Here is a 26,437-nt window from a genome sequence, read left to right as displayed (position 1 = left end):
TCCACAGTTTTATTGGCACCATGCCTCACAATATTAATGGCACTTTGTTTCCACAGTATGACTGATATCATGTCCCAGAATATTACTCACATCATGTTCCACCATATTACCGACATTGTGTATCACAACCTTACTGACACAGTGTTCCCCACTATCACCGACATCATGTCCCACACTATTACTGACGTGATGGCCTGGTGATGCAGTAGTGAGTGCTGCTGTCTCACAGTTCCAGGAACCTGGGTTTGATTCCAGGCCTGAGTGACTGTCTGTGCAAAGTATGCAAGTTCTCCCTGTGTCTGCCAGGTGCTCCAGTTTTATTTTGCAGTCACATTAATACCACGTTTCACAATATTAATCAATTCATGTCCCACCATATTTCTCATATCATATTCCACAATATTACTGCCACAGTGTTCCACAATGTTAATGATGTCATTGTCCACAAAGTTACTGACAACTTGCTTCACAATATTACTGAAATCATGCTGCATGCTATTACTGACATTATTATTGATACAGCACTACATATTATTACTGTCATCATATTTGAAAAATGTGGTGCTGGAAAAACCCAGCAGGCCAGGCAGCATCCGAGGAGCAGGAGAATCGACGTTTCCTGAAGAAGGGCTTATGCCCGAAACGTCGATTCTCCTGCTCCTCGGATGCTGCCTGGCCTGCTGTGTTTTTCCAGCAACACATTTTTCAACTCTGGTCTCCAGCATCTGCAGCCCTCACTTTGTCCCACTGTCATCATATTCCCAATATTACTGACTAGATTTTTGACAATGTTACTGAATGTTGCACAATATTAATTATGTTATGGTCAGTATTATTACTGACATCATATCCAACAGGATTACTGACATTATGATCCAGAATATTCCTGGCATCATGTTCCCCAATATTACTGACATGGAGTCCCACCATACAAGTGACACTGTGTCTACAAAGTTACTGACTTGGTTTTCCACAGTGTCACTGACATTATGTGCCAGGATATTACTGACACCTTGTGTTGTGCATGTAGTTGGGTATGTGTTGCTGTTTAAGAGAGCAGGTCAGGTGACACAAATGCAGGAGTTGGGGGGTAGGGGAGGGGTCACAGTCTAAAACTGACCATGGAGCTGACAGGATGCACAAAAAACATTCCTCGCTCAAGTGTACCCTCTGCCTGCCTTTAGTTTATTACTGTTCTAGTGAATCACAAACGTACTACCTGGTGATGAGGGTGGGATTGGTTTCTAAGTGTGTGTGAACACTGTTTCTTTTTGTTAGTACAATAGGCTTTGCCTGGACTCCGAGAACGGTGTGATATTGTGGAGTTAATGTTGAGGGAAGTGATTGTGCAGGGACTTGGGCTGCAGTTAACAACAGGGAAGGACAGTATGTCAGCACAGCCAGTGAGGGAGTGGTTGGAGCAGACAGTATTCACTGAAGAGACCCAGGCTGCAAATGGTTACTAGACCCGAGCGGCGGAAAAACCACGGCTGGCCAATTTACCGCAATGGGAGCATTTGGTGAAGAGACTGAATCGAGTTTTGCGAAGATTTGTAGCTCAGTTTGAGGTTCTGGACGTAGGTTTGCTCGCTGAGCTGGAAGGTTCGTTCTCAGACATTTCGTCACTATACTTTGTAACATCTTCAGTGAGAATCTGGATGAAGCACTGGTGGTGTAGCCCACTTTCTATTTATGTGTTTAGGTTTCCTTGGGTTGGTGATGTCCACAGGAAATGACATCACCAACTCAAGGAAACCCGAACATATAAACAGAAAGTGGGCCATGCCATCAGTGCTTCGTCCAGATTCTCATTGATGATGTTACCTAGTATGATGACAAAACATCTGAAACCAAACCTTCCAGCTCAGTGAGCAAACCTACATCCAGATGAGACTGAATGTTGGACACTGCACATCAAACATTTTGATGTGTATTTTAAGGTGAATAAGATGACTGAGACAGAATGGTACTGGCTTTCTTAAGTACCATTGGGAATAAGATCTTCCGAGTTTCAAGGTGTCCAGTGCAACCAGGGAACCCTGTGGAGATGACATTCCAAGAACTAAGTGAAATGCCAGGGAGTTATTCAGCACCAAAAACATAAATGATCATGGAACATTGCCATTTTCATAAATGGGAGAGTCCATCATCCAATCTGTGGCTGTCTGAATGAAGTTCCTAGCATCCATCATCCTTCCTAGAATCCCTACAGTGTGGAAACACGCCCTTCAGCCCAAAAGGTCCACACAAACCCTCCAAAGAGTAGCCCACCCTGACCCATTCCCCTTACCCTATTTACATTTACCCCTGACTAATGCATCTAACCTACATATCCCTGAACAGTATAGGTAATTTAGCATGGCCAATTCACCTAACCAGCGCATTTTTGGATCGTAGGATGAAACTGGAGCACCCAGAGGAAACCCACACAGACACGGGGAGAATGTGCAAACTCCACACAGACAGTCGCCCGAGAGTGGAATCGAACCTGGGTCCCTGCTAACCACTGAGCCACTTTGCCATCGAGATTATTGGAACATAGCGAATTCCTCCAAGATGCCTTGTGGGACTGTTTGGTTTGTGGCTCCGTACACAAAACCATCTAATCGGAGTTACAAAGAAGGACAGAGCTGTCTTTCAAAACTGCCACCTTGATGGAGCTGACCAGCAGAACAACGTGGTTGATAGATGATGCCCGGGTGCGTTGATTAGCAGAAATCTGGCAGAGTGTAGTACCAGCTGTAGAATATTGCCAATGTGGCATGAGGGGCCACAAGGAGGCATTGTGTTGGATTTGTGAAGCTCAGTACCGCTGATGTAAGGGAGTGGGTCATATCGCCCAACATTGCTGGGTATGACCCAAACAAGTGAAGGGGATCAGAGAGAAAGCACCCCGAAGACAAGGTTTAAGGTACATGCGGGTAGCCAGGGGGTAGACTGGGGCTCTGTGAGAGATGCTGAAGGCCCTGAATCAGCTGAGTTTCAGTTAAATATCCTGTTAGTACAGGGTGAAGCTAATTGTTACTGGGTTCCGCCCCTATTACAGGGTAAGAGAGTAAAGATGGAAGGAGATACAGGCACAGCGATGTCGCTGATTCCTGAATCAATATATCGGGAAAATCTAAAGACTCTGCCACTGAAACCTGCAACGTTTACACTGTGAACATACACGGAACAAGGGCTCTCACTGAAAGCAAGGGTAAAATCCAGTGAAGGGACCAGTGTGCCAAATTGTCACTGTACATAATGAAGACAACTACCCTGCATTATTCAGACACCCCTGGTGACAGAAGATTGGAGTGTGGGCACTCGGCTGGCAGATTCAAAAACCAGTTTGTGACAGAATTTGGACAGGCAGAAAGATGTCTTCAAGGGAACTCTGGGGAAAATGAAAACAGCAGAAATTGGTTGAAGCAGCGGGGTCTTCTAAGGAGTCTGAAGGTGTATCCAGTACTGTACACCATCCGGCCTAAAGGGGAAGCAGAACAGGAATGGCTGCTGAACCTGGGAATGCTGGATCCAGTAATCACCGGTGAATGGGCCACTCCCAGGTGGAACGGTTAGGACTTGTGGTGATTTTAAGGTCACAGTCAAACCACACAGGCCTGAGTGTGGATCACTACCCACTTCCACTCATTGAGGACCCATTCAGTGACGGGGGGCAAGAAATTCCCAAAACTGGATCAGTCTCAGGCCTACCTCAGATGGGGGCTGTCTCGGCTTCCACTGATGACAGTGACGCACACAGGGGACAGTTCGACTCCAAATGGCTTCCTTTTGGCATCATGCCAGCACTGGCTATGTTCCAGAGAACCTTAGACCAAACCCTGAATGGATCACCAGGAATCCAAGGTTATCTGGGCAATAGTTTAGATATTGGATCCTCTGAAGAGGAGAAACCCTTGCGGGAATGCAAGTAAAAAGTAGAAATACAACAGTTTTAAAGACTCCATCGATTACCTGGGATGGTGAGGGACTACACAAGGTGCCTGGGAAATAGAGCCTGTCGTGAAGGGGCCGACACCTGAAAATATGCCACAACTGAGATTGTTCTTGAGAGAGTAAATTACAATGGCAACCATGCTAAAACCCCTGCATTAGTTGCCGTGGGAAGGGCAGCCATGGAAGTGGACCCAGGAATGTGAGGAAGTTTACTGGGAAGGGAAGCAAGCTCTAGAAAGGTGGCAAGTGTTAATGCGTTGTGACCTGAAGCTGTCACTCCAGTTAGTGTGTGATGCCTTGCCTGATGGGGTTAGCACTGTACACCTTACTGAACGGAAAGGAAAGGCCCATTGAATTCACACTGAGGTCACTAACGCAGAAGGAGGAGAAGTGGAAAAGGAAGGATTGGGCATTGTGTTCGGTATTAAGAAGCTCTCCCATTTCTTTTCCACCAGACATTTTGTGCTACTGACTGACCAAAGGCCCCGAACCTCCATTTTTGGGGTTACACCCCCAACCCCATCAATGGGGGCAGCACATTGGCAGAGATGGGCCCTGGCTTTATCCACTGGTTCAGATAGTGACAGGGAGAGGAGTATAGCAATTAGATGCTTTACTGAGGTTACCACGCTCAGGAAATAAGGATGTTCCTGGCTGGAATCTGAAAATTATGTACATTTCCTGGGAAGGCAAGGTGCCTGTGTGAACAAATCAGATCCTAAACACTAGTCAGAACAACTGGGGTTTGAACCTTGGTCCTGAAAGAGAAGAGCCCAATGATGGAAACCACCCAGAATTACTCACTTCCCCGTCCAGGGGTGGGAGATGTCCATATCGGTCGGTGTTTAATGTGGGGAGTGAGATTGTTATCACTCTCCCATTCAGAGGAAAGTGCACCCAAGGCACCCCAGAGTGGTGTGAAGGAAAGAGATAGCCAGGAGCATTGGTGATTGAATGAGGAGAGAGTGGGATCATGGGAAGCCTGTGCATTATTAAGGAAGGTGCCATTGTTGTTGCCCCTTCAATGGCCTCAGTCACCATGGCAGCGGACACATGTCAGTCTTGTGGGACTGGTAGAGGGACAGATATCGCTTGTGATTGTGGAGCCCTGTACTGGCTACCCTGAAGACCTGAAGTCAGTACCAGCAGGAACAACAATAGGCCGACTGGTTGCAGGATTTGATGAGTTCAGGAACCCTGAACAGGCCATGAGTGACAATGGTCCACAGTTTGTGGCACACGAATTCGAGCAGCATCTGGAAAGTCACGGAACCAGCTACATGACATTGGCTCAGTGTCACCCTGTGACAAACATCTGGCTGGAGAGACTTGTACAAATCCTGGAGCAGGTTTTAAAGGGCTCACACAGGGCAGGTTCACTAGGACGGTGAATCAACAAGTTCCTCAATGCATACAGGAACACACTACACACAGTGACGCAGTGCTCGTCTGCGTCCTTAATGTTCAACCGCCAACCGAGAACCACGTTTCATTTACTGCAAGAGACCACAGAGGTGGTACAGTGAGAGTAAGAAGGATAGATGATCAGAAGGTCGAGGGTGTTCCAAAGAGGAGAGACTGTGTTGGCCTGGAATTATAGACCTAGGGGAAATGGAACCCAGCGTTGGTGGTGGCTCCAAAAAAAGACCGTTGTGAGGTACAATGCAGACTGGGGGTGACCTGGTCTGGAGGGACATGGGGACCAGCGGGGGGGTAGGTCCCTCAGAATACCGATCCAGTCCCAGACAGGGTTGGGGGTCGTGACTGGGTCATGTGTCTGTGAGCCAGGGTTGTATCCATGAGGGAGACAGCAGCAGCAACGTTACAGAGCAACAACTGCCAATCAGAGAGAGATGGACCTGCAGAACAACAGGAACTTCCCGAAACCCGGGGAGCTGCACCGGAAAAGATTCCTGAGATAAGGAGACACCACCCCCAAGAAGCTGACAATATCAGCGTGGATTATGGAAGGATCGATTTCTTCTTCCCTGTGTTTTTTTTTGTAAATGTTCCTGACAATATATAATGTTAGCTCCAATGCTGCTATAATCATTACAGCTGTTAGACATATATATTTGATTACATTCATTTGTTGTCACATGTATCTTGTTACAAAACACAATGAAAACTGTTGTATAGTGTCCCCACTCTCTAGCTCCATCTTGAACACAACAACATAAACCCAAACATAGAATACAAAGGTGGAAGAACAAAAAGTAAAGAAAAAGTGTCCACTTTTACAAACCTTCTTGTTAAGTGCCCCACCATCGGGCATGGGCCTGGTGGTCGGGCATGTGTTCCTTTCACCGCCCCCCGCAGCTAGAATGAAAGTTATCAAGCTTTGATGCCAAATTGCCTCCAGCGACGCCCTCACCACTGAGTTCTCACTGGATTTTGCCAATGCAGGTGGCATCGATACTGCTGGGTACTGCACTTGCCCAAAGCCCCCTCCATCACCATGACTCCACCTCGGGCACACCCCACTGCTCCAGCCAATGTTAAGGGGAGCATTGAAATAAAGGGGGTGGGGCTTTCTGTATGTTGCTGGATGTGTGGGTTGCCCTTTAAGAGGTGGGGGTCAGAGGTGGGAGCTACAGGGACAGTATAAAACTAACTGTGGAGCTAATGGGACATATAATAAAGTATTCCCTGTTCAGGTTTACCCTCTGTCTACTTTCTGTGCCAAGCGGGCTGAGATAAAGGGTAGGGAGCGGGAATTTGGAGGAGGGGTGCTGGGAATACGATAGGTGGAAGGAGGTGAGGGTGAGGGTGATAGACCGGAGAGGGGATGGGGGCAGATGGTCGGGAAGAAGATAGCAGGTCAAGAGGGCGGTGCTGAATCTGAGGGTTGGGACTGAGATAAGGTGGAGGGAGGGGAAATGAGGAAGCTGGAAAAATCTACATTTATCCCGTGTGGTTGGAAGGTTCCTTGGCGGAAGATGAGGTGCTCTTCCTCCAGGCGTCGTGTGGTCAGGGTCTGGCGATGGAGGAGGCCAAGGACCTGCATGTCCTTGGCGGAGAGAGAGGGGGAGTTAAAGTGTTCAGCCACGGGGTGGTTGGGTTGGTTGGTGCGGGTGTCCCAGAGGTGTTCCCTGAAATGTTCCGCAAGTAGGCGGCCTGTCTCCCCAATGTAGACGAGGCCACATCGTGTGCAGCGGATGCAGTAAATGATGTGTGTGGAGGTGCAGGTGAATTTGTGACGGATATGGAAGGATCCATTGGGGCCTTGGAGGGAGGTGAGGGGGGAGGTGTGGGTGCAAGTTTTGCACTTCTTGCGGTTGCAGGGGAAGGTGCCGGGAGTGGAGATTGGGTTGGTGGGGGGTGTGGACCTGACGAAGGAGTCGCGGAGGGAGTCGTCTCTCCAGAATGCTGATAGGGGTGGGGAGGGAAATATATCCCTGGTGGTGGGGTCTGTTTGGAGGTGGCGGAAATGACGGAGGATGATACGATGTATCCGGAGGTTGGTGGGGTGGTAGGTGACGACCAGTGGGGTTCTGTCCTGGTGGCGATTGGAGGGGCAGGGTTCAAGGGCACCCGCACCAATCAACCCAACCACCCCGTGGCTGAACACTTTAAATCCCCCTCCCTCTCCGCCAAGGACATGCAGGTCCTTGGCCTCCTCCATCACCAGACCCTGACCACACGACGCCTGGAGGAAGAGCACCTCATCTTCCGCCTAGGAACCTTCCAACCACACGGGATAAATGTAGATTTCTCCAGCTTCCTCATTTCCCCTCCCTCCACCTTATCTCAGTCCCAACCCTGGGATTCAGCACCGCCCTCTTGACCTGCAATCTTCTTCCCGATCATCTGCCCCCACCCCCTCTCCGGCCTATCACCCTCACCCTCACCTCCTTCCACCTATCGTATTCCCAGCGCCCCTCCCCCAAATTCCCGCTCCCCCCCTCTACCCTTTATCTCAGCCCGCTTGGCACACCAGCCTCATTCCTGAAGAAGGGCTTATGCCTGAAACGTCGATACTCCTGCTCCTCGGATGCTGCCTGGCCCGCTGTGCTTTTCCAGCACCACATTTTTCAACTCTGATCTCCAGCATCTGCAGTCCTCACTTTCCCCTACCCTCTGTCTACCTCATGTTCTATTTACGGTCTAGTGAACCACAAACGAAATGTTACTGACACAGTGTCTCCCAGTATAACTGATTGCTGATATACCACAATATTACTGACACCTTGTTCCTCAATATTACTGACACAGTGTCTCCTGTCACCTCCTGCCTCTCACTTTACCCTTCACGTGAGAGCCCAAAGGGTGACTAATGTACCGTGGCAGGCTTCACAACGAAGGCAGAACTTACCTCCAGCTAACCTCACCTTCCAGCACAGCTCAGCAGGGATTGATTAAGGACAGGAAACCAGCCTGGGCTCTCCCTTGCCCCGTGGGAAGAATTTAAGGCTGGTTCAGTCCCGACCATTCTCAGTTAGACCTTCAGGAATCTAGTCTCAGATTCCATTTGATTTCACGCTGCTCCACATTTAAGAACTGCCACAGAGAACTGTTCAGACGAAGTCAGCTCTAGTGTATCCATTTCCAATTTTAAAACTCCGTGTGTTTAAGTCTCTCTCTGTAGCAGTGAGTGTGTAATCTGGAGTCACACTCACAGGGCCGTGCTGAGGAGGTACTGCACCGTCACATGTACCTCCTTTAAGATGACATTGTTAAACAGAGCAGCCACATACTCTCAAAAATCCCAGAGCACAACTCCTTACTGTTCTGGTCAATGTTTAGCCTTCAACCAACATCACTGAAGGAGTAGCAGAGTAGTGTGTGGGATCTTCAGCCCAGGAGTCGGAGCTCCTCTACTTCATCTGCTTTACTTGTTTCTCTTTTGATGCTTGTTTTTAATAATTCTGTTTATTACAGTATCTTACCTTCTTTAAACAACTTCAGCAGAATGGGTCTTCTCCCAGCCCAGGCCTAGCGATGAGGTGGCATCCAACAGCCTGGCAAGATGGTATGAGCCCAGTGCCAGGCGGGGCATTCTCCCGGTGTGGCAGCCTTGTCCAGAAGGGGTGGTCTCAGCCTGGTGCGATGGACTCAGCCTGGCGTGGTGGTCTTGGCCCAACATGGAGGTCTTGTCCTTGCTTCACAATGGCCCAGTGTGGTGGTCTTGTCTCGGGGTGGTGGTTTTGGCCCGGCCCAATGTGCTGGTCTCGGCCCAGCACGGTGTGGTGGTCTCGGTCCAGCCCTGTTTGCTGGTCTTGGCCCAGCATGGTGTGCTGGTCTCGCCTGGGCCTGTGTACTGGTCTCGGCCTGGCACTGTGTGGTGGTCTCGGCCATACCCTATGTATTGGTCTCGGCCCGGCCCTGTGTACTGGTCTCGGCCTGGCACTGTGTGGTGGTCTCGGCCATACCCTGTGTATTGGTCTCGGCCCGGTCCTGTGTATTGGTCTCAGTCCGGCGCTGTGTGCTGGTCTTGGTCCAACACTGTGTATTGGCCTCGGCCCGGCACTGAGTGCTGGTCTCGGCCTGGCCATGTGTGGAGGTCTCGGTCCAGAATTGTGTATTGGTCTTGGCCCAACCCTGTGTATTGGTCTCGGTCCAGCCCTGTGTATTGGTCTCGGTCCAGCACTGTGTATTGGTCTTGGCCCGACCCTGTGTATTGGTCTCGGTCCAGCCCTGTGTATTGGTCTCGGCCCAGCCCTGTGTATTGGTCTCGGCCCAGCCCTGTGTATTGGTCTCAGTCCAGCCCTGTGTATTGGTCTCGGCCCAGCCCTGTGTATTGGTCTCGGCCCAGCCCTGTGTACTGGTCTCGGCCCAGCCCTGTGTATTGGTCTCGGTCCAGCACTGTGTATTGGTCTCGGTCCAGCATTGTGTATTGGTCTCGGTCCAGCCATGTGTATTGGTCTCGGCCCAGCCCTGTGTATTGGTCTCGGCCCAGCCCTGTGTATTGGTCTCGGTCCAGCCCTGTGTATTGGTCTCGGCCCAGCCCTGAGTATTGGTCTCGGCCCAACCCTGTGTATTGGTCTCGGCCCAGCCCTGTGTATTGGTCTCAGCACTTTGGTGGGCGGCACGGTGGCACAGTGGTTAGCACTGCTGCCTCACAGCGCCAGAGACCCGGGTTCAATTCCCGCCTCAGGCGACTGACTGTGTGGAGTTTGCACGTTCTCCCCGTGTCTGCGTGGGTTTCCTCTGGGTGCTCCGGTTTCCTCACACAGTCCAAAGATGTGCAGGTGAATTGGCCATGCTAAATTGCCCGTAGTGTTAGGTAAGGGGTAAATGTAGGGGTATGGGTGGGTTGCGCTTCAGCGGGGCGGTGTGGACTTGTTGGGCCGAAGGGCCTGTTTCCACACTGTATGTAATCTAATCTAATCTAATCTATTGGTCTCGGTCCAGCCCTGTGTACTGGTCTCGGTCCAGCACTGTGTATTGGTCTCGGTCCAGCATTGTGTATTTGTCTTGGCCCGACCCTGTGTATTGGTCTCGGCCCAGCCCTGTGTATTGGTCTCGGTCCAGCATTGTGTATTGGTCTCGGTCCAGCATTGTGTATTGGTCTTGGTCCGACCCTGTGTATTGGTCTCGGCCCAGCCTTGTGTATTGGTCTCGGTCCAGCACTGTGTATTGGTCTCGGTCCAGCATTGTGTATTGGTCTTGGACCAGCATTGTGTATTGGTCTTGGCCCGACCCTGTGTATTGGTCTCGGTCCAGCCCTGTGTATTGGTCTCGGCCCAGCCCTGTGTATTGGTCTCGGTCCAGCCCTGTGTATTGGTCTTGGCCCAGCCCTGTGTATTGGTCTCGGTCCAGCACTGTGTATTGGTCTCGGTCCAGCACTGTGTATTTGTCTCGGCCCAGCCCTGTGTATTGGTCTCGGCCCAGCCCTGTGTATTGGTCTCGGCCCAGCCCTGTGTATTGGTCTCGGCCCAGCCCTGTGTATTGGTCTTGGCCCGACCCTGTGTATTGGTCTCGGCCCAGCCCTGTGTATTGGTCTCGGTCCAGCACTGTGTATTAGTCTCGGTCCAGCATTGTGTATTGGTCTTGGCCCGACCCTGTGTATTGGTCTCGGTCCAGCACTGTGTATTGGTCTTGGCCCAACCCTGTGTATTGGTCTCGGTCCAGCACTGTGTATTGGTCTCGGCCCAGCCCTGTGTATTGGTCTCGGCCCAGCCTTGTGTATTGGTCTTGGTCCAGCCCTGTGTATTGGTCTCGGCCCAGCCCTGTGTAATGGTCTCGGTCCAGCCCTGTGTATTGGTCTTGGCCCAGCACTGTGTATTGGTCTCGGCCCAGCCCTGTGTATTGGTCTCGGCCCAGCCCTGTGTATTGGTCTTGGCCCGACCCTGTGTATTGGTCTCGGCCCAGCCCTGTGTATTGGTCTCGGTCCAGCACTGTGTATTGGTCTCGGTCCAGCATTGTGTATTGGTCTTGGCCCGACCCTGTGTATTGGTCTCGGTCCAGCACTGTGTATTGGTCTTGGCCCAACCCTGTGTATTTGTCTCGGTCCAGCACTGTGTATTGGTCTCGGTCCAGCCCTGTGTATTGGTCTCGGTCCAGCACTGTGTATTGGTCTTGGCCCGACCCTGTGTATTGGTCTCGGTCCAGCCCTGTGTATTGGTCTCGGTCCAGCCATGTGTATTGGTCTCGGCCCAGCCCTGTGTATTGGTCTCGGCCCAGCCCTGTGTATTGGTCTCGGTCCAGCCCTGTGTATTGGTCTCGGCCCAGCCCTGAGTATTGGTCTCGGCCCAGCCCTGTGTATTGGTCTCGGCCCAGCCATGTGTATTGGTCTCGGCCCAGCCCTGAGTATTGGTCTCGGCCCAGCCCTGTGTATTGGTCTCAGTCCAGCCCTGTGTGGTGGTCTCAGCCCGGCCTGGCATACTGGTCTCAGCTCGGTTTCCCAGCATACCTTGAAACCAGGAGCTGTTAAATGAACTGTGATGAACTTTCACTTTTTTCTTCTTATTTATGACTCCTGTCATTAACTTAGTTGCCATGACATGGTGTCTTATCAAACATTTCCATTTTTGCTTTGTAAAAATACATGTGATACTAAATGGTCACTTTCACGTAACACAAAATGGAGTTGAGAGGTCAGGTGACCTTTCATTTCCCTCTTTGCTAAATTATCGAAGTATAAGACCATTGGGTTAATTTTCATATCTGGACAAATCTTGACGAGGCCACATTTCTCCAACTAATGAAAAAGTCTGCATTTTCAATCCTGCAGAACAGTTCAACTGGACTCAAAACATTCATTCTGTTCCTCTCCACAAATGCCTCCAGACCTGCTGCATTTCTGTTTTTATTTCAGAATGCTGGACAACCTCCTAACGTCCAAATTCGGAATCTCGAAGGAAGGCGTGTGAAAGGCTGTAGTGTTTTATCAAGATGATTTGTGGATCAGTGACATCGATCTTCAGCGTTGGACAATGAGCAAAGCACCAGAAACTATTTCTGTGTTTAACAAGCTGACACGACAGAGACAGTTTCTGATGTGCGTTTGAACAAGATTCTGGGACAGCTGCATCGATACCCAGAGCAGAAAAGACCCGAAATTCCTAAAGCACACGTACAGGACACTCAAACCAGCCTTGAACCCTCTACCTGAGGAACTGTGACAGGGTTCCACTTCTGTTTCTTGACTGGAATCTTTTCTTTGCTTCCAAAAACAATTACAGCCCTGCATTATTTCAACCTCTGACCTGGGGTTTAAGAAAGAACTCAGAATCACATGCTCTGTCTGTAATTGCAATCTGAGCCTGAGGAACTCTGTGTGAGCGTGACTGCAGTGCTGTTATTCAGATGCTGAAGGATAAATCTTTATGAAAGCATAACTGGCATTTCTGAAGAAGCCAAGTATTCAGCTGTTAAAGAACCCTTTTTAAAAAATAAACACGTTGAGTGTGGCCTGGGGAGAGCTGAGACAAGCCTGTCATAACTCCCCTGTCCAGCACACCCCAGGGTTTAGATTTGGAACAGGTAATGCTCCAACGCAACACACAGATTCACATTGCCAGTTTAGAGAGCTGTAACATTCTTAAAGAGAGACATGAGAGGAGGAGATGGTGAGAGGTCACACACAAAACTGTTATGTTCTTAATCTGCTATTTTCTCTTTCACAATGAGGTTTCCTCAAATAGATTCAACATGAATAAGCCCAAATACACAATATTGACAAATTCTGCTGGTTATCACTCCAAGCGTTAGAATTTATGTGTTGAGAAAAAGTCAAGATGCATCAATGCAGAATACAGTGTCAAAATGCTTTCTTGGTGAGATGTTTACTCACTGTTAATCTGGACACGCCTGGTGGTCCTGGTGGTCCGGGGTCTCCCTGTGAACAAAATAGAAAATATTTATCATCGTATAACCCAATACTACAATACAGCACCAGGGCATGGCATCCCTGACTCAGACATATTCCACCTTGATGAATGGTGGTTACTTACAGTTTTCAAACAGTGCACCACACTATTGGAGGGTCAGTGCTGAGTGAGTGCCGCACTGTTGGAGGGTCAGTGCTGAGGGAGTGCTGCACTGTCAGAGGGTCAGTGCTGAGGGAGTGCTGCACTGTCAGAGGGTCAGTGCTGAGGGAGTGCCGCACTGCTGGAGGGTCAGTGCTGAGTGAGTGCCGCACTGTCGGAGGGTCAGCGCTGAGGGAGTGCTGCACTGTCAGAGGGTCAGTGCTGAGGGAGTGCCACACTGCTGGAGGGTCAGTGCTGAGGGAGTGCTGCACTGTCGGAGGGTCAGTGCTGAGGGAGTGCCGCACTGTCAGAAGGTCAGTACTGAGGGAGTTCCGCACTGTCGGAGGGTCAGTACTGAGGGAGTGCCGCATTGTCGGAGGGTCAGTGCTGAGGGAGTGCCGCACTGTCGGAGAGTCAGTGCTGAGGGAGTGCCGCATTGTTGGAGGGTCAGTACTGAGGGAATGCCACACTGTCAGAGGATCGGTGCTGAGGGAATGCCACACTGTCGGAGGGTCAGTACTGAGGGAGCACTGCACTGTCGGAGGGTCAGTGCTGAGGGAGTGCCACACTGTCGGAGGGTCAGTGCTGAGGGTGCGTTGCACTGTCAGAGGTTCAGTGCTGAGGGAGCACCGCACTGTCGGAGGGTCAGTGCTGAGGGAGCACTGCACTGTCAGAGGTTCAGTGCTGAGGGAGTGCCGCACTGTCGGAGGGTCAGTGCTGAGGGAGCGTTGCACTGTCAGAGGTTCAGTGCTGAGGGAGCACCGCACTGTCGGAGGGTCAGTGCTGAGGGAGCACTGCACTGTCAGAGGTTCAGTGCTGAGGGAGTGCCGCACTGTCGGAGGGTCAGTGCTGAGGGAACGTTGCACTGTCAGAGGTTCAGTGCTGAGGGAGCACCGCACTGTCGGAGGGTCACTGCTGAGGTAGCAGAAGATTGGCCAGAGATAATGGCTGCAGTCTTGGAATTCCGCACTGGAAACTGCGTCTTGTTTATCATTTTCCAGGGGCCTATTAATCCTCAAAGGGCTTTTCTCTCCCTACAGAAAGATGATTGGCCTTTCTCTATTCTGGAAATACGTCTGGATCAGTTGATTCCATCCAAGTAAATACAGAACGAGCTGTCGAGACCTCAGAGCTATCTTCAGTGAATTAATGAATGAGCCTTATCTCTTGGTCAAGATGATCTTCCCCACAACATCCACCCAGCTCTCTCCGACAGCCTTTCTATCCTGATACCTACCCCCTCCCACTCTCAGCCTTCTCTCTGTCTATCTTCCTGCACAGCCGTCTCATTCTTCACTGCTTCCCTTGTTCCACTTTGACTCCCAACCCCTCACTCACTACTTCCCACCCTGTCATATTCCCCCGCCCTCTTCCAGTTCACCCCCACCCCTCACAGCCTCTCATTCCTCCCAGGCTCGCAGTCTGCCCCCTCCCAGTGCAGCTCTCCTGATGACACTCAGCTGAAAATTAAATGTGGTTTTTACAAAGGCTCCTGCAGATTTAAGCAAACTCCTCTATTCACCTCTCTGCCACACATAGTTCTGAACCCCACCCATTAAAGCGGGATTTACCCTGGCCCTTCCACCGAAGGATCATTCCCAAGTGGGCAGATCCACGAGGAGAGAGGGAGTGTAGTTCAAATAATCCTCTAAAACAAACTATGGAACATCTCAATCAGAGTGAAGCAAGGAAGCTCGAAATAAAACTACAGGCATTCAGAACCTCTTGCTCCCCCCATAAATATTTCCTCTCCCACCCCTCCTGAACCACCAGCTACCCCCCGTCATAGTCAGAATCTCTTCCGGACCCTCTCCCCTCCCCCCAATGCCATTTGGAGCTCAGTCTCCAAACCACTTGGAGACTTAACAATCTTCGCTGGAACCCACCCTTTCACCAAGGGCTCCATCAGCACCAGCAGTTCCATCCGGACCAGGCAGACCCTGTTGAAACAAAACAAGCTGTTAGTTTGGCTCAATGCCCCCAAGAACAGCCACCCCCACAGAGGCACAGGAGTAGGCCATTCAGCCCCTTTCCACTCCGTTATTAAGGATAAGCATGTGGAGCGCTGGAAGTGCACAGGGCAGAGTCAGCACGACTTTGTCACGGAGAGATCATGCCTGTCAAATCCCGTAGAATTCTTTGAGGAGATAGCGAGCAGGTTAGACAAAAGGGAGCCAATGGACATGATCTATTTGGAATACCAGAAGGACTCAATAGAGTTTAGAAGGATGAGGGACCCCATTGAAACTATCACAGAGTGGATATGGAGAAGATGGTTCCACAAGTAGGAGAGACTAGGACCCGTGGGCACAGCCTCAGAGTGAAGGGACGACCTTTGGAGTGAGATGAGGAGGAATTTCTTCAGCCAGAGGGTGGTGACACTGTGGAACTCATTACTGCAGAGGGCTGGGAGGTCAAGGCAGAGATAGATAGGATCTTGACGAGTAATGGGATGAAGGGGTTACGGAGAGAAGGCAGGAGAATGGGGTTGAGAAACATATCAGCCATATTCAGAGCTGATGTGAAACATCCATGGAGTGAGAGCAAGCGAGATGACTCTACATCAGGCTCGGAGTGAAGTGTGGAGGGGACAGCGTTTCTGCAATATCTGGAGGAGGGGCATGGGGGCAGTGAAGGGGTTCTGGAGGAGAAAGGATGTTGATAGTTCAAACTAAATGATTGGAATTTGAGAACAGCAGAGCAATGGTGTGTCTAACTGTCAGATTGGAAAGGACAGACTGTCCCACTGGAGTGGGGGTGAGGGGAGAGAGAGGACATCATGACAGAGAATAGAACAAGGAAAGCTAAAAGAGATGGAAGGAATGGGAATGGGTTCACAATTTGAAGGTGTCGATCTCCATGTTAAGCCCAGAAGGTTGTAAAGTGCCTGGTCTGAAGCTGAGATATTGTTCCTCCAGTTTGTGCTGGGATTCACTGGAACACCGCAGCATACAAGGACAGACACGTGGGGCATGTGAGCAGGATGCTGTGGGAAGGTCAGGGCCCTGCTTACGCATAGAACGGGGGTGTTCTGCAAAGTGGTCACCCAGTCTGTGTTTGGTTTCTCCAGTGTAGAGCTGAAAATGTGTTGCTGGAAAAGCGCAGCAGGTCAGGTAGCATCCAAGGAGCAGGAGAATCGACGTTTCGGGCATGAGCCCTTCTTCAGGTCTGATCTCCAGCATCTGCAGTCCTCACTTTCTCCAATGTAGAGGAGGCCACATTGGTTGCAGTTAATACAATCCACAAGATTGGGAGGAGGTCCAGGGGAAATGCTGCTTCACCTGGAAAGCCTGTTTAGGCTGTTGGATGGTGAACAGGGAGGAGGGGAAGGGACAGGGGTTTCACCTTCTGCTTTTACATGGGAAGGGGGGGGATGGTGTTGGTGGTCATCGAGGAATGGACTAGGGTGACCTGGAGGGAACGATCCCTGTGAAATGCAGATGAGGGTGTGAAGGAAAGATGTGTTTGGTGGTGGCATTCTGCTGGAGTTGTCTGAAATGGCAGAGAATGATCCATTGAATGTGACGGTTGGTGGGATGAGAAGTGAGGACAAGGGGGACCTGATCACACTGTTGTGAGTGATGGGAAGGGGCAAGGGTGTAAGAGCGGGTGATAGGTCAGATACAGTTGAAGGCCCTGCCAACCGCAGTGGGCAGGAAACCACCATAATGGAAAAAGGAAGCCTGGTCAGCAGTGCTGTTTTGGAAGGTGGCATTATCCAAATACAACATAGGCGATGGAACTGGGAGAATGGGTTGGAGTCCTTGCAGGATGTGGGGTGTGAAGAACTGTAGTGAAAGTAGCTACAGGAGTTGGGGGTTTTGCAGGGGAATCCATGGACAAAATAGCTCCAACTTCAAGATTCTGCTTCTTGATTTGGAATTATTTCATCAGACTAATAGATGGCAATATATCGGGTAAAGATGGGGATTTATCCCATAGGCCATGCTCATCCTTTGTGGACTCCTGTCTATCGGTCCTTGCTGTTCGCTTAATTTTCCCAAGTTAATAAATAATGAGTTAGAGATTTTTACAGATATTTGGAATGGCATTGCAACCCAAATCAACGAAGAAAGAAGGATCAGAGCTAAATGTCAATCAGATTGGACCTTGATTCTTTGTCTTTGTGCCACTCCAGTACCTTATTCAAAGAGTCTTATATCAGGGTAGCTATTTGACTGTGTATGGCATCACAGTTGACCCAACCTTTATCTGGTGTACCCAGATTTGTAAAGTGGCCTCTCAACTCCCTCTAGACTAATGGCCTCAGGCGGATTAGCACAAGGTACGTTGTGTTAAGGAAAGTGTAGTCTGACAAGCACCCATAGTCTTGTAAGTATGCTACCTGGTGTGATTGTCAGTCTGTGTTTCACGATAGCTCAGTGAGGAACACTATACACAAAAACCTTCACGGATCTGCTGAGCGGGAATTCAAGATGATTCCTTATACAGTTGCAGACTGCTGCAGTAACAGGGTGAAGAGTCACTCTGTAATCTGAGTGTGTGTGTGTGTGTGTGTGGTTTGTGTGTGGTATGTGTGCGTATGCGTGTGTGTCTGTGCGTGTGTGTGTGGTGTGTGTGTGCGTGTGTGTGGTATGTGTGTGCGTGTGTGTGGTATGTGTGTGTGTGTGTGTGTGCATGCGCGTGTGTGTGTCTCTGTGTGTGTGCGTGTGTGGTGTGTGTGTGTGTGTGTGTGTGAGAGAGAGAGAGAGAGTGTATGTGTTGAGTGTGCCTTCATGTGAGCAGTCATGATGTGGAGATGCCGGTGTTGGACTGGGGTGTACAAATTTAAAAATCACACAACACCAGGTTATAGTCCAACAGGTTTAATTGGAAGCACACTAGCTTTCGGAGCGACGCTCCTTTATCAGGTGGTTGCTGCATTGTCCACAACCACCTGATGAAGGAGCAACGCTCTGAAAGCTAGTGTGCTTCCAATTAAACCTGTTGGACTATAACCTGGTGTTGTGTGATTTTTAACTTCATGTGAGTAGGCATTGAATCCATATGTTAGTGAGAATGTGTGCTAGTGTGTGTGTTTGTGTGAGTGAGTGAGTGTGCATGTGTGAGGTTATGTGTGTGTTAGTATGAGTGTGAGTGATGTGTTTGTGTGCACATGCCTGTGTTCGTGTGTGTTTGTGTGTGTGTTACTGTGTTTGTGTATGTGTTAGTGTCTTTGTGTAAGTATGTGTTTGAACATGTGAGTGTGTGCAACTGCGAATGAGTGTGTATGCATGTGCATGAGTGTGAGTGTGTGTGTTAGCAGAATTTGTTCATGTGAGTATGTGTGTGAGTGTGTGAGTAAGAGAGTATGAGTGAGTGTGTGTGATGCGTGTATATGAGATAGAGTGTGAGAGAGTATGAGTGCGTGTGAGAGAGTATGAGTGTATGTGAGACAGTGTGTGTGTGTGAAAGAATGTGTCTGTGTAAGTCTGAGAGAGTGTGAATGAGTGTGTGCGTGTGAGAGAGAGTATGTGTGAGCGAGAGTGAATATGTGTGTGTGTGAGAGAGAGAGAGTGAGAGAGAGAGTCTGTGTGTGTGAGAGAGAGTATTTGTGTGTGGGATTGACTTTGTTAACAAAGTTTTACATTTCCGCCCAGGTGATTAAATTCTGGCTGTTGCCTGTTGGCTCAGTCACTGCCCAGTCATATCATCGTCAGGAAGTTGTGGATTTAAAGTTTCACTCCAGAGCCCTGAGTGTGCAAACTTGGCTGACCCTCTCTGAGCCATACAAAGGGATTGCTGCACTGTTGGAGGACCCAGCTTTCAGCAGAGTTGTTAAACTGAGGCCCAACTAACCTGAATGTAAAAGATTTTATGTTGCTTGTTATTTCAAAGAAGAGTAGAAGAATATTCCTAATGCTCTGATAGTAATATTAAACTCTTAATGAATACAATGAAAACAGAAAACTGCCCAGAACCTGGGTGTTGCTACTGAAAGGGAAATAGTATTGAAGCTTTCCGTTTTGCACAGATCAGAACAGCTGCAAGAATACCAAATTTCAAAGAGATTTGAAATTTGGCATTCTTGTGTTTGTCCTGATGTGCTAGAGGTGGAAAGTTACAACTGCATGCCTCATGAATAGATGTAGCATTTTGCGACATCCTGATATCAGGAAAGGTACTGTAGAATGAAGTTCTTTTTGATAATATGTACTTTTTTATTCATTGTGGGCATCACTAGCTAATCCAGCATTTATTGCCAGAGAGCAGTTAAAGACGTTGCTGTGGGTCTGGAGGTTACATTTAGACCAGACTAGGTAAGGATAGCAGATTTCCTTCCCGAAAAGGCTGAAAGAACCATTGATATCAGCTAGTATTAGATTATTTTCCTATAATTCCAGATTTTTATTGAATTCAGATTGCACTAACTGCTATGCTGAGATTCAAACCCAGGTCCCCAGAACATTATCATGGGATCCTGGATTATCAGTGATAGTTCCATTATGTCACCACCTCCCACCTCCCAAACGGAGATTTCCAGCATTCTTTTAATGCATAGAATTGGCTCATGGACAGGAAACACTGAGTGGGCATAAGGGTCTTTTTTTCAGGTTTATCGACCTGTGACCAGTGGGTTCCACAGGGATCAGTGCTGGGATCACAACTGTTTACAATATATACTAATGATTGGGAGGAAGGAAGGGAATGGACTTCAGTTAAATTTGCAGACGACAGTAAATAGATGGAAATAGGTTGTGAGAGGGATACAAACAGTTTACAAGGAGATATTGAGAGATTAATTTTGCAATAATTTTGCAAGTGGAATAAAATGTCGGAAAACGCAAAGTTGTTCATTTTGGAAAGAAGAACAAAAGAACAAATTAAACCGGGAGAAACAACAGAAATGTGCAACACAAAGGGTCTTGGGGGGACTTGTGCACGAAACACAGAAAGCCAGCACACAGGGGCAGCAGGTAATCAGGAACGGTCGTGGAATGTTGGGCCTTATTTCAAGCGGTTTGGAGTATAAGAGAAGGGAAGTCTTACTGTAACTGTACAAGGGGCTGGTGAGACCACATCTGGAGCACTGAGAGCAGCGTTGGTCCCTTATTTAAGGAAAGATATTGTTTCACTGGAGGCAGTTCAGAGAAGGTTCACTAGGATGACCCTCGGTACGGAGGGATTGTCTTATGAGCAAAGGTGAAACAGGTTGGGACTCTACTCCTTGGAGTTCAGAAGAATGAGAGGTGATCTTATTGAAACATATCGGATTCTGAAGAGGCTTGGTAGGGTCAATGCTGAGAGGATGTTTCCCCTCATGGGACAGATTACGACCAGAGAGTATAGTCTCAGAATAAAGGGGCACCAATTTAAGATTGAGATGAGGAGGAATTTCTTCTCTCAAAGGGTTGTGTGTCTTTGGAACTTCTTGCCACAGAGAGTTGGAGTGGGGGGGTGGGGGTGGGGCAGAGTCCTGGTGTACATTTAAGGCTGAGACAGATTCTTGATCAGTCAGTGAATTCAGGGGAAAGGGCAGGAAAGTGGACATGAGAAATGTTAAATCAGCCATGATCCTGTTGAATGGCAGATTAGACTCAAGGGGTTGAATGGCCTCCTCCTGTTCCTATGTGCTATGGTCTTACAGACCTCAACCCAAATCATCCAGCTGTTTCTTGCTGGCGTATGGTTTAATTCCAGCGTTCACTGCTTTGACTTGTTTCTGCCCAGTAAAGTTTGTTGCTTCAACACTAGCTCTGCTCTAATCTGATTAAGAACCGTCCACCCTCGTCTCATTAATGAGCCTTCACAGGAAGTGAGAGTCAGCAGAGAGAGTCATTAAATAACACACAGTCACTGAGCAGCAGCTCCCCATTGAGCTGGAGGAACAATCACTCTCTCTAACTGTGGCAATCCCAGACACTGAAGTTGCAGGGTTGGTCTCTGATGTTCTCGATAACTTTGTGTATTTCTTGTCCGAGGTGGGGTAGGTTGTCCCCAATACCTTGTGACATCCCCAGTTATATGCTCCACTCACAGTCTGCATTCACTGTCACACACCAGTTTTTAGTCCAACAGGTTTATTTGAAACCACAAGCTTTCATAGCACTGCCCCTTCGTCAGGTGCACTCCAGGCTGAGAATTATAGAATCCCTACAGTGGAAGCAGACCATTCAGCCCACTGAGAACACACTGCCCCTGTGAACAGCACCCCACCCAGACCCATCCTGGTAAACCTGCATTTCCAACAACTAAACTGCTCATCCCTGGACACTAGTGGGTAATTTCCCAATCCACCTAAACTGCACATCCTTAGACCATGGGAGGGAACCACAGCATCCGCAGGAAATCCTCACAAACACAAGGAACAAACTCCACACAGACAGTTATCTGAGGCTGGAATCGAACCCGGGTCCCTGGTGTTGTGGGGAAGCAATGCTAACCGCTGAGCCAGCATGCCACCCCACAGCTTCATATCTTTTTATTCCTTTGTCCAGCAAATATCCATCAATTAATTAAACGAGCTTTGTTTTTCTGTTCGAGAGAGAATACCACACTTCCATTGGCCTTTGTATGAAGAGAGGTAACCTCACCCCTCTACACCTGGATCTGTAGCTTACGCACCTTTGTCTTAGACTCCACCAGCAAGAGAAAATGTTACATTTTATTGTCTGTATCAAATCCACCAGGAGATAGTTGGGTGGCACAGTGGCTCAGTGGTTAACACTGCTGCCTCACAGCAGCAGGGACCCAGGTTCGATTCCAGCCTTGTGTGACTGTCTGTGTGGAGTTTACACATTCTCCCCGTATCTTAGACAGTGGGAGGGAACCACAGCATCCGCAGGAAATCTACACAAACACAAGGAACAAACTCCACACAGACAGTCATCTGAGGCTGGAATCGAACCCGGGTCCCTGGTGTTGTGGGGAAGCAATGCTAACTTCAGCAAGGCATTTATGGACTTCAGCAAGGCATTTGATAAGGTTCCCCATGGTAGGCTCATTCAGAAGGTCAGGAGGAATGGGATACAGGGGAACTTAGCTGTCTGGATACAGAATTGGCTGGCCAACAGAAGACAGCGAGTGGTAGTAGAAGAAAAATATTCTGCCTGGAAGTCAGTGGAGAGTGGTGTTCCACAGGGCTCTGTCCTTGGGCCTGTACTGTTTGTAATTTTTATTAATGACTTGGATGAGGGGATTGAAGGATGGGTCAGCAAGTTTGCAGACGACACAAAGGTTGGAGGTGTCATTGACAGTATAGAGGGCTGTTGTAGGCTGCAGTGGGACATTGACAGGATGCTGAGATGGGCTGAGAGGTGGCAGATGGAGTTTAACCTGGGTGATGCGAGGTGATGCATTTTGGAAGGTCGAATTTGAAAGCTGAGTACAGGATTAAGGATAGGATTCTTGGCAGTGTGGAGGAACAGAGGGATCTTGGTGTGCAGGTACATAGATCCCTTAAAATGGCTACCCAAGTGGACAGGGTTGTTAAGAAAGCATATGGTATTTTGGCTTTCATTAACAGGGGGATTGAGTTTAAGAGTCGTGAGATCTTGTTGCAGCTCTATAAAACTTTGGTTAGACCGCACTTGGAATACTGCGTCCAGTTCTGGTCGCCCTATTATAGGGAAGATGTGGATGCTTTGGAGAGGGTTCAGAGGAGGTTTACCAGGATGCTGCCTGGACTGGAGGGCTTATCTTATGAAGAGAGGTTGACTGAGCTCAGACTTTTTTCATTGAAGAAAAGGAGGAGGAGGAGAGGGGACCTAATTGAGGTGTATAAGATAATGAGAGGCATAGATAGAGACGATAGCCAGAGACTATTTCCGAGGGCAGAAATGGCTAACACGAGGGGTCATAGCTTTAAGCTCGTTGGAGGAATGTATAGAGGCGATGTCAGAGGCGGGTTCTTTACACAGAGAGTTGTGAGAGCATGGAATGCGTTGCCAGCAGCAGTTGTGGAAGCAAGGTCATTGGGAACATTTAAGAGACTACTGGACATGCATATGGTCACAGAAACTTGAGGGTGTATACATGAGGATCAATGGTCGGCACAACATCGTGGGCTGAAGGGCCTGCTCTGTGCTGTACTGTTCTATGTTCTATGTTCTATCTACATGGGTTTCCTCCGGTTTCCTCCCACAGTCCAAAGATGTGCAGGTTAGGGTGGATTGGTCATGCTAAATTGCCCCACAGTGTTCAGGGATGTGAAGGTTAAATGGATTGGCCATGGGAAATTGCCCACAGTGTTCAGGGATGTGAAGGGTAAGTGCATTACTCAGGGGAGATGTAGAGTAATAGGGTAGGGGAATGAGTCTGGGTAGGTTACTCTTCAGAGGAGAAAGTGAGGTCTGCAGATGCTGGAGATCAGAGCTGAAAATGTGTTGCTGGAACAGCGCAGCAGATCAGGCAGCATCCAGGGAACAGGAGAATCGACGTTTCGGGCATAAGCCCTTCTTCAGGAATGAGGAAAGTTTGTCCAGCAGGCTAAGATAAAAGGTAGGGAGGAGGGACTTGGGGGAGGGGCGTTGGAAATGCGATAGGTGGAAAGAGGTCAAGGTGAGGGTGATAGGTCAGAGTGGGGTGGGGGCAGAGAGGTCAGGAAGAAGATTGCAGGTTAGGAAGGTGGTGCTGAGTTTGAGGGATTTGACTGAGACAAGGTGGGGGGAGGGGAAATGAGGAAACTGGTGAAATCCGAGTTCATCCCTTGTGGTTGGAGGGTTCCTAGGCGGAAGATGAGGCGCTCTTCCTCCAACCGTCGTGTTGTTGTGGTCTGGCGATGGAGGAGTCCAAAGACCTGCATATCCTTGGTGGAGTGGGAGGGGGAGTTGAAGTGTTGAGCCACGGAGTGGTTGGGTTGGTTGGTCCGGGTGTCCCAGAGGTGTTCTCTGAAACGCTCCGCAAGTAGTCGGCCTGTCTCCCCAATATAGAGGAGGCCACATCGGGTGCAGCGGATGCAATAGATGATGTGTGTGGAGGTGCAGGTGAATTTGTGGCAGATATGGAAGTTTCCTTTGGGGCCTTGGAGGGAAGTAAGGGGGGAGGTGTGGGCACAAGTTTTGCACTTCCTGGGGTTGCAGGGGAAGGTGCCGGGAGTGGAGGTTGGGTTGGTGGGGGGTGTGGATCTGACGAGGGAGTCACGGAGGGAGTGGTCTTTACGGAACGCTGATAGGGGAGGGGAGGGAAATATATCCTTGGTGGTGGGGTCCGTTTGGAGGTGGCGGAAATGACGGCGGATGATACGCTGTACATGGAGATTGGTGGGGTGGTAGGTGAGGACCAGTGGGGTTCTGTCCTGGTGGCGGTTGGAGGGGCGGGGCTCAAGGGCGGAGGAGCGGGAAGTGGAAGAGATGCGGTGGAGGGCATCGTCGACCACGTTGGGGGGGAAATTGCGGTCCTTGAAGAAGGAGGCCATCTGGGTTGTACGTTTTTGGAACTGGTCCTCCTGGGAGCAGATGCGGCGGAGTCAAAGGAATTGGGAGAATGGGATGGCGTTTTTACAGGGGGCAGGGTGGGAAGAGGTGTAGTCCAGGTAGCTGTGGGAGTCAGTCGGTTTGTAGTAGATGTCCGTGTTGATTCGGTCGCCTGAGATAGAAATAGAAAGGTCGAGGAAGGGGAGGGAGGAATCTGAGACTGTCCAGGTGAATTTGAGGTCGGGGTGGAAGGTGTTGGTGAAGTGGATGAACTGTTCAACCTCCTCGTGGGAGCACGAGGCTGCGCCAATACAGTCATCGATGTAGCGGAGGAAAAGGTGGGGGGTCGGGCCAGTGTAGTTGCGGTAGATGGACTGTTCCACATATCCTGCGAAGAGGCAGGCATAGCTGGGGCCCATGCGGGTGCCCATGGCTACTCCTTTCGTTTGGAGGAAGTGGGAGGATTGGAAAGAGAAGTTGTTCAGGGTGAGGACCAGTTCAGTCAGTCGAAGGAGGGTGTCAGTGGAATGGTACTGGTTGGTACGGCGGGAAAGGAAGAAGTGGAGGGCTTTAAGTCCTTCGTGAAGGGGGATGGAGATGTACAGGGACTGGAGGTCCATGGTGAAGATAAGGCGTTGGGGACCGGGGAAGCGAAAATCATGGAGGAGGTGGAGGGCATGGGTGGTGTCCCGAACGTAGGTGGGGAGTTCTTGGACTAAGGGGGACAGGACCGTGTTGAGGTATGCAGAGATGAGTTCGGTGAGGCAGGAGCAGGCGGAGACAATGGGTCGGCTGGGGCAGTCAGGTTTGTGGATTTTGGGCAGGAGGTAGAAGCCTCTTCTACCTTCTAACAGGGAGATCCCAGAAACAGTAATTGGGATTCATGTGAATTAGGAACAGGAGGAGGCCATTCACCATTCAATAACGTCCTTGATCTCAGGAAGTAATCTCAGCTTCCCATTCCTGTCTAACACCGACACCCTTTGCCTCCCTTGTTAGTCAGGACTCCACCTATCTCGGTTTTAGACCCCACCTTCATCATTCTCTGGGGCTACTGTAGAAGCCTCTTCAGAGGGTGAGTGTGAACTTGTTGGGCCAAATGGCCTGTTTCCACACTGTAGGGATTCTATGATTATAAGTACAAGACTCTCCAGGGTGACAATGTGGGGTGCTGCACTGCCAACGGTACTATCTTTCTTGAACGTACATCTGAACTCGACAAGATCAGAGCTGAGCTGATTCTCTCCCATTCCCACCTTCCCCCAGTAACCTCTCAGCTCTCGCTTACCAGGGATCCAGTCTCCTCTTCCTCATGGTTTGAGGAACAGGATCGCTTTGAGATGTATAAGATCTAGAGAGGACCTTACAGGGTGGATGCTGAGTGGACATTTCCCCTCGTGGGAGAGACAAGGAACCGGGACCCGGTTTAAAATGAGGGGTCATCTCTTTGGAGATGGCAACAATGAGAATTCTGTTTCACTCAGAGAGTCCTGGGTGTTAAAACTCTCTTCCATAGGAAAAGCAGTAGGCCATTCAGCCCCTCGAGCCTGTTCTGCCATTCAATGATATCGTGGCTGATCTGCGGTGTAGCCCCAGAGAATGATGAAGGTGGGGTCTAAGACCGAGATAGGTGGAGTCCTGACTGACAAGGGAGGCAAAGGGTGTCGGTGTTAGACAGAAATGGGAAGCTGAGATTACTCTCAGATCAAGGACTTTATTGAATGGTGA

At 49.5% G+C, this 26,437-nt stretch overlaps 1 protein-coding gene across 1 annotated transcript in view; it reads right to left on the bottom strand.

Moving 5' to 3' along the window:
- The window catches only part of col9a3 (collagen, type IX, alpha 3), a 287,297-nt gene that overhangs the window by 229,341 nt on the left and 31,519 nt on the right, over positions 1–26,437 (bottom strand). The window contains exons 5-6 of the mRNA XM_043710900.2: positions 15,242–15,295; positions 13,181–13,225 (exon numbers count right to left, since the gene is read on the bottom strand). Coding sequence (XP_043566835.2) covers positions 13,181–13,225; positions 15,242–15,295 — 99 coding nt within the window. The remainder of the gene's footprint in view (positions 1–13,180; positions 13,226–15,241; positions 15,296–26,437) is intronic.

Source organism: Chiloscyllium plagiosum, unplaced genomic scaffold (assembly GCF_037043375.1).
Source record: "Chiloscyllium plagiosum isolate Xiang-an unplaced genomic scaffold, Cpla_swu_hap1 HiC_scaffold_15, whole genome shotgun sequence".
NCBI classification, from domain to species: Eukaryota; Metazoa; Chordata; class Chondrichthyes; order Orectolobiformes; family Hemiscylliidae; genus Chiloscyllium; species Chiloscyllium plagiosum.
This window is presented reverse-complemented; position numbering and strand designations above follow the sequence as displayed.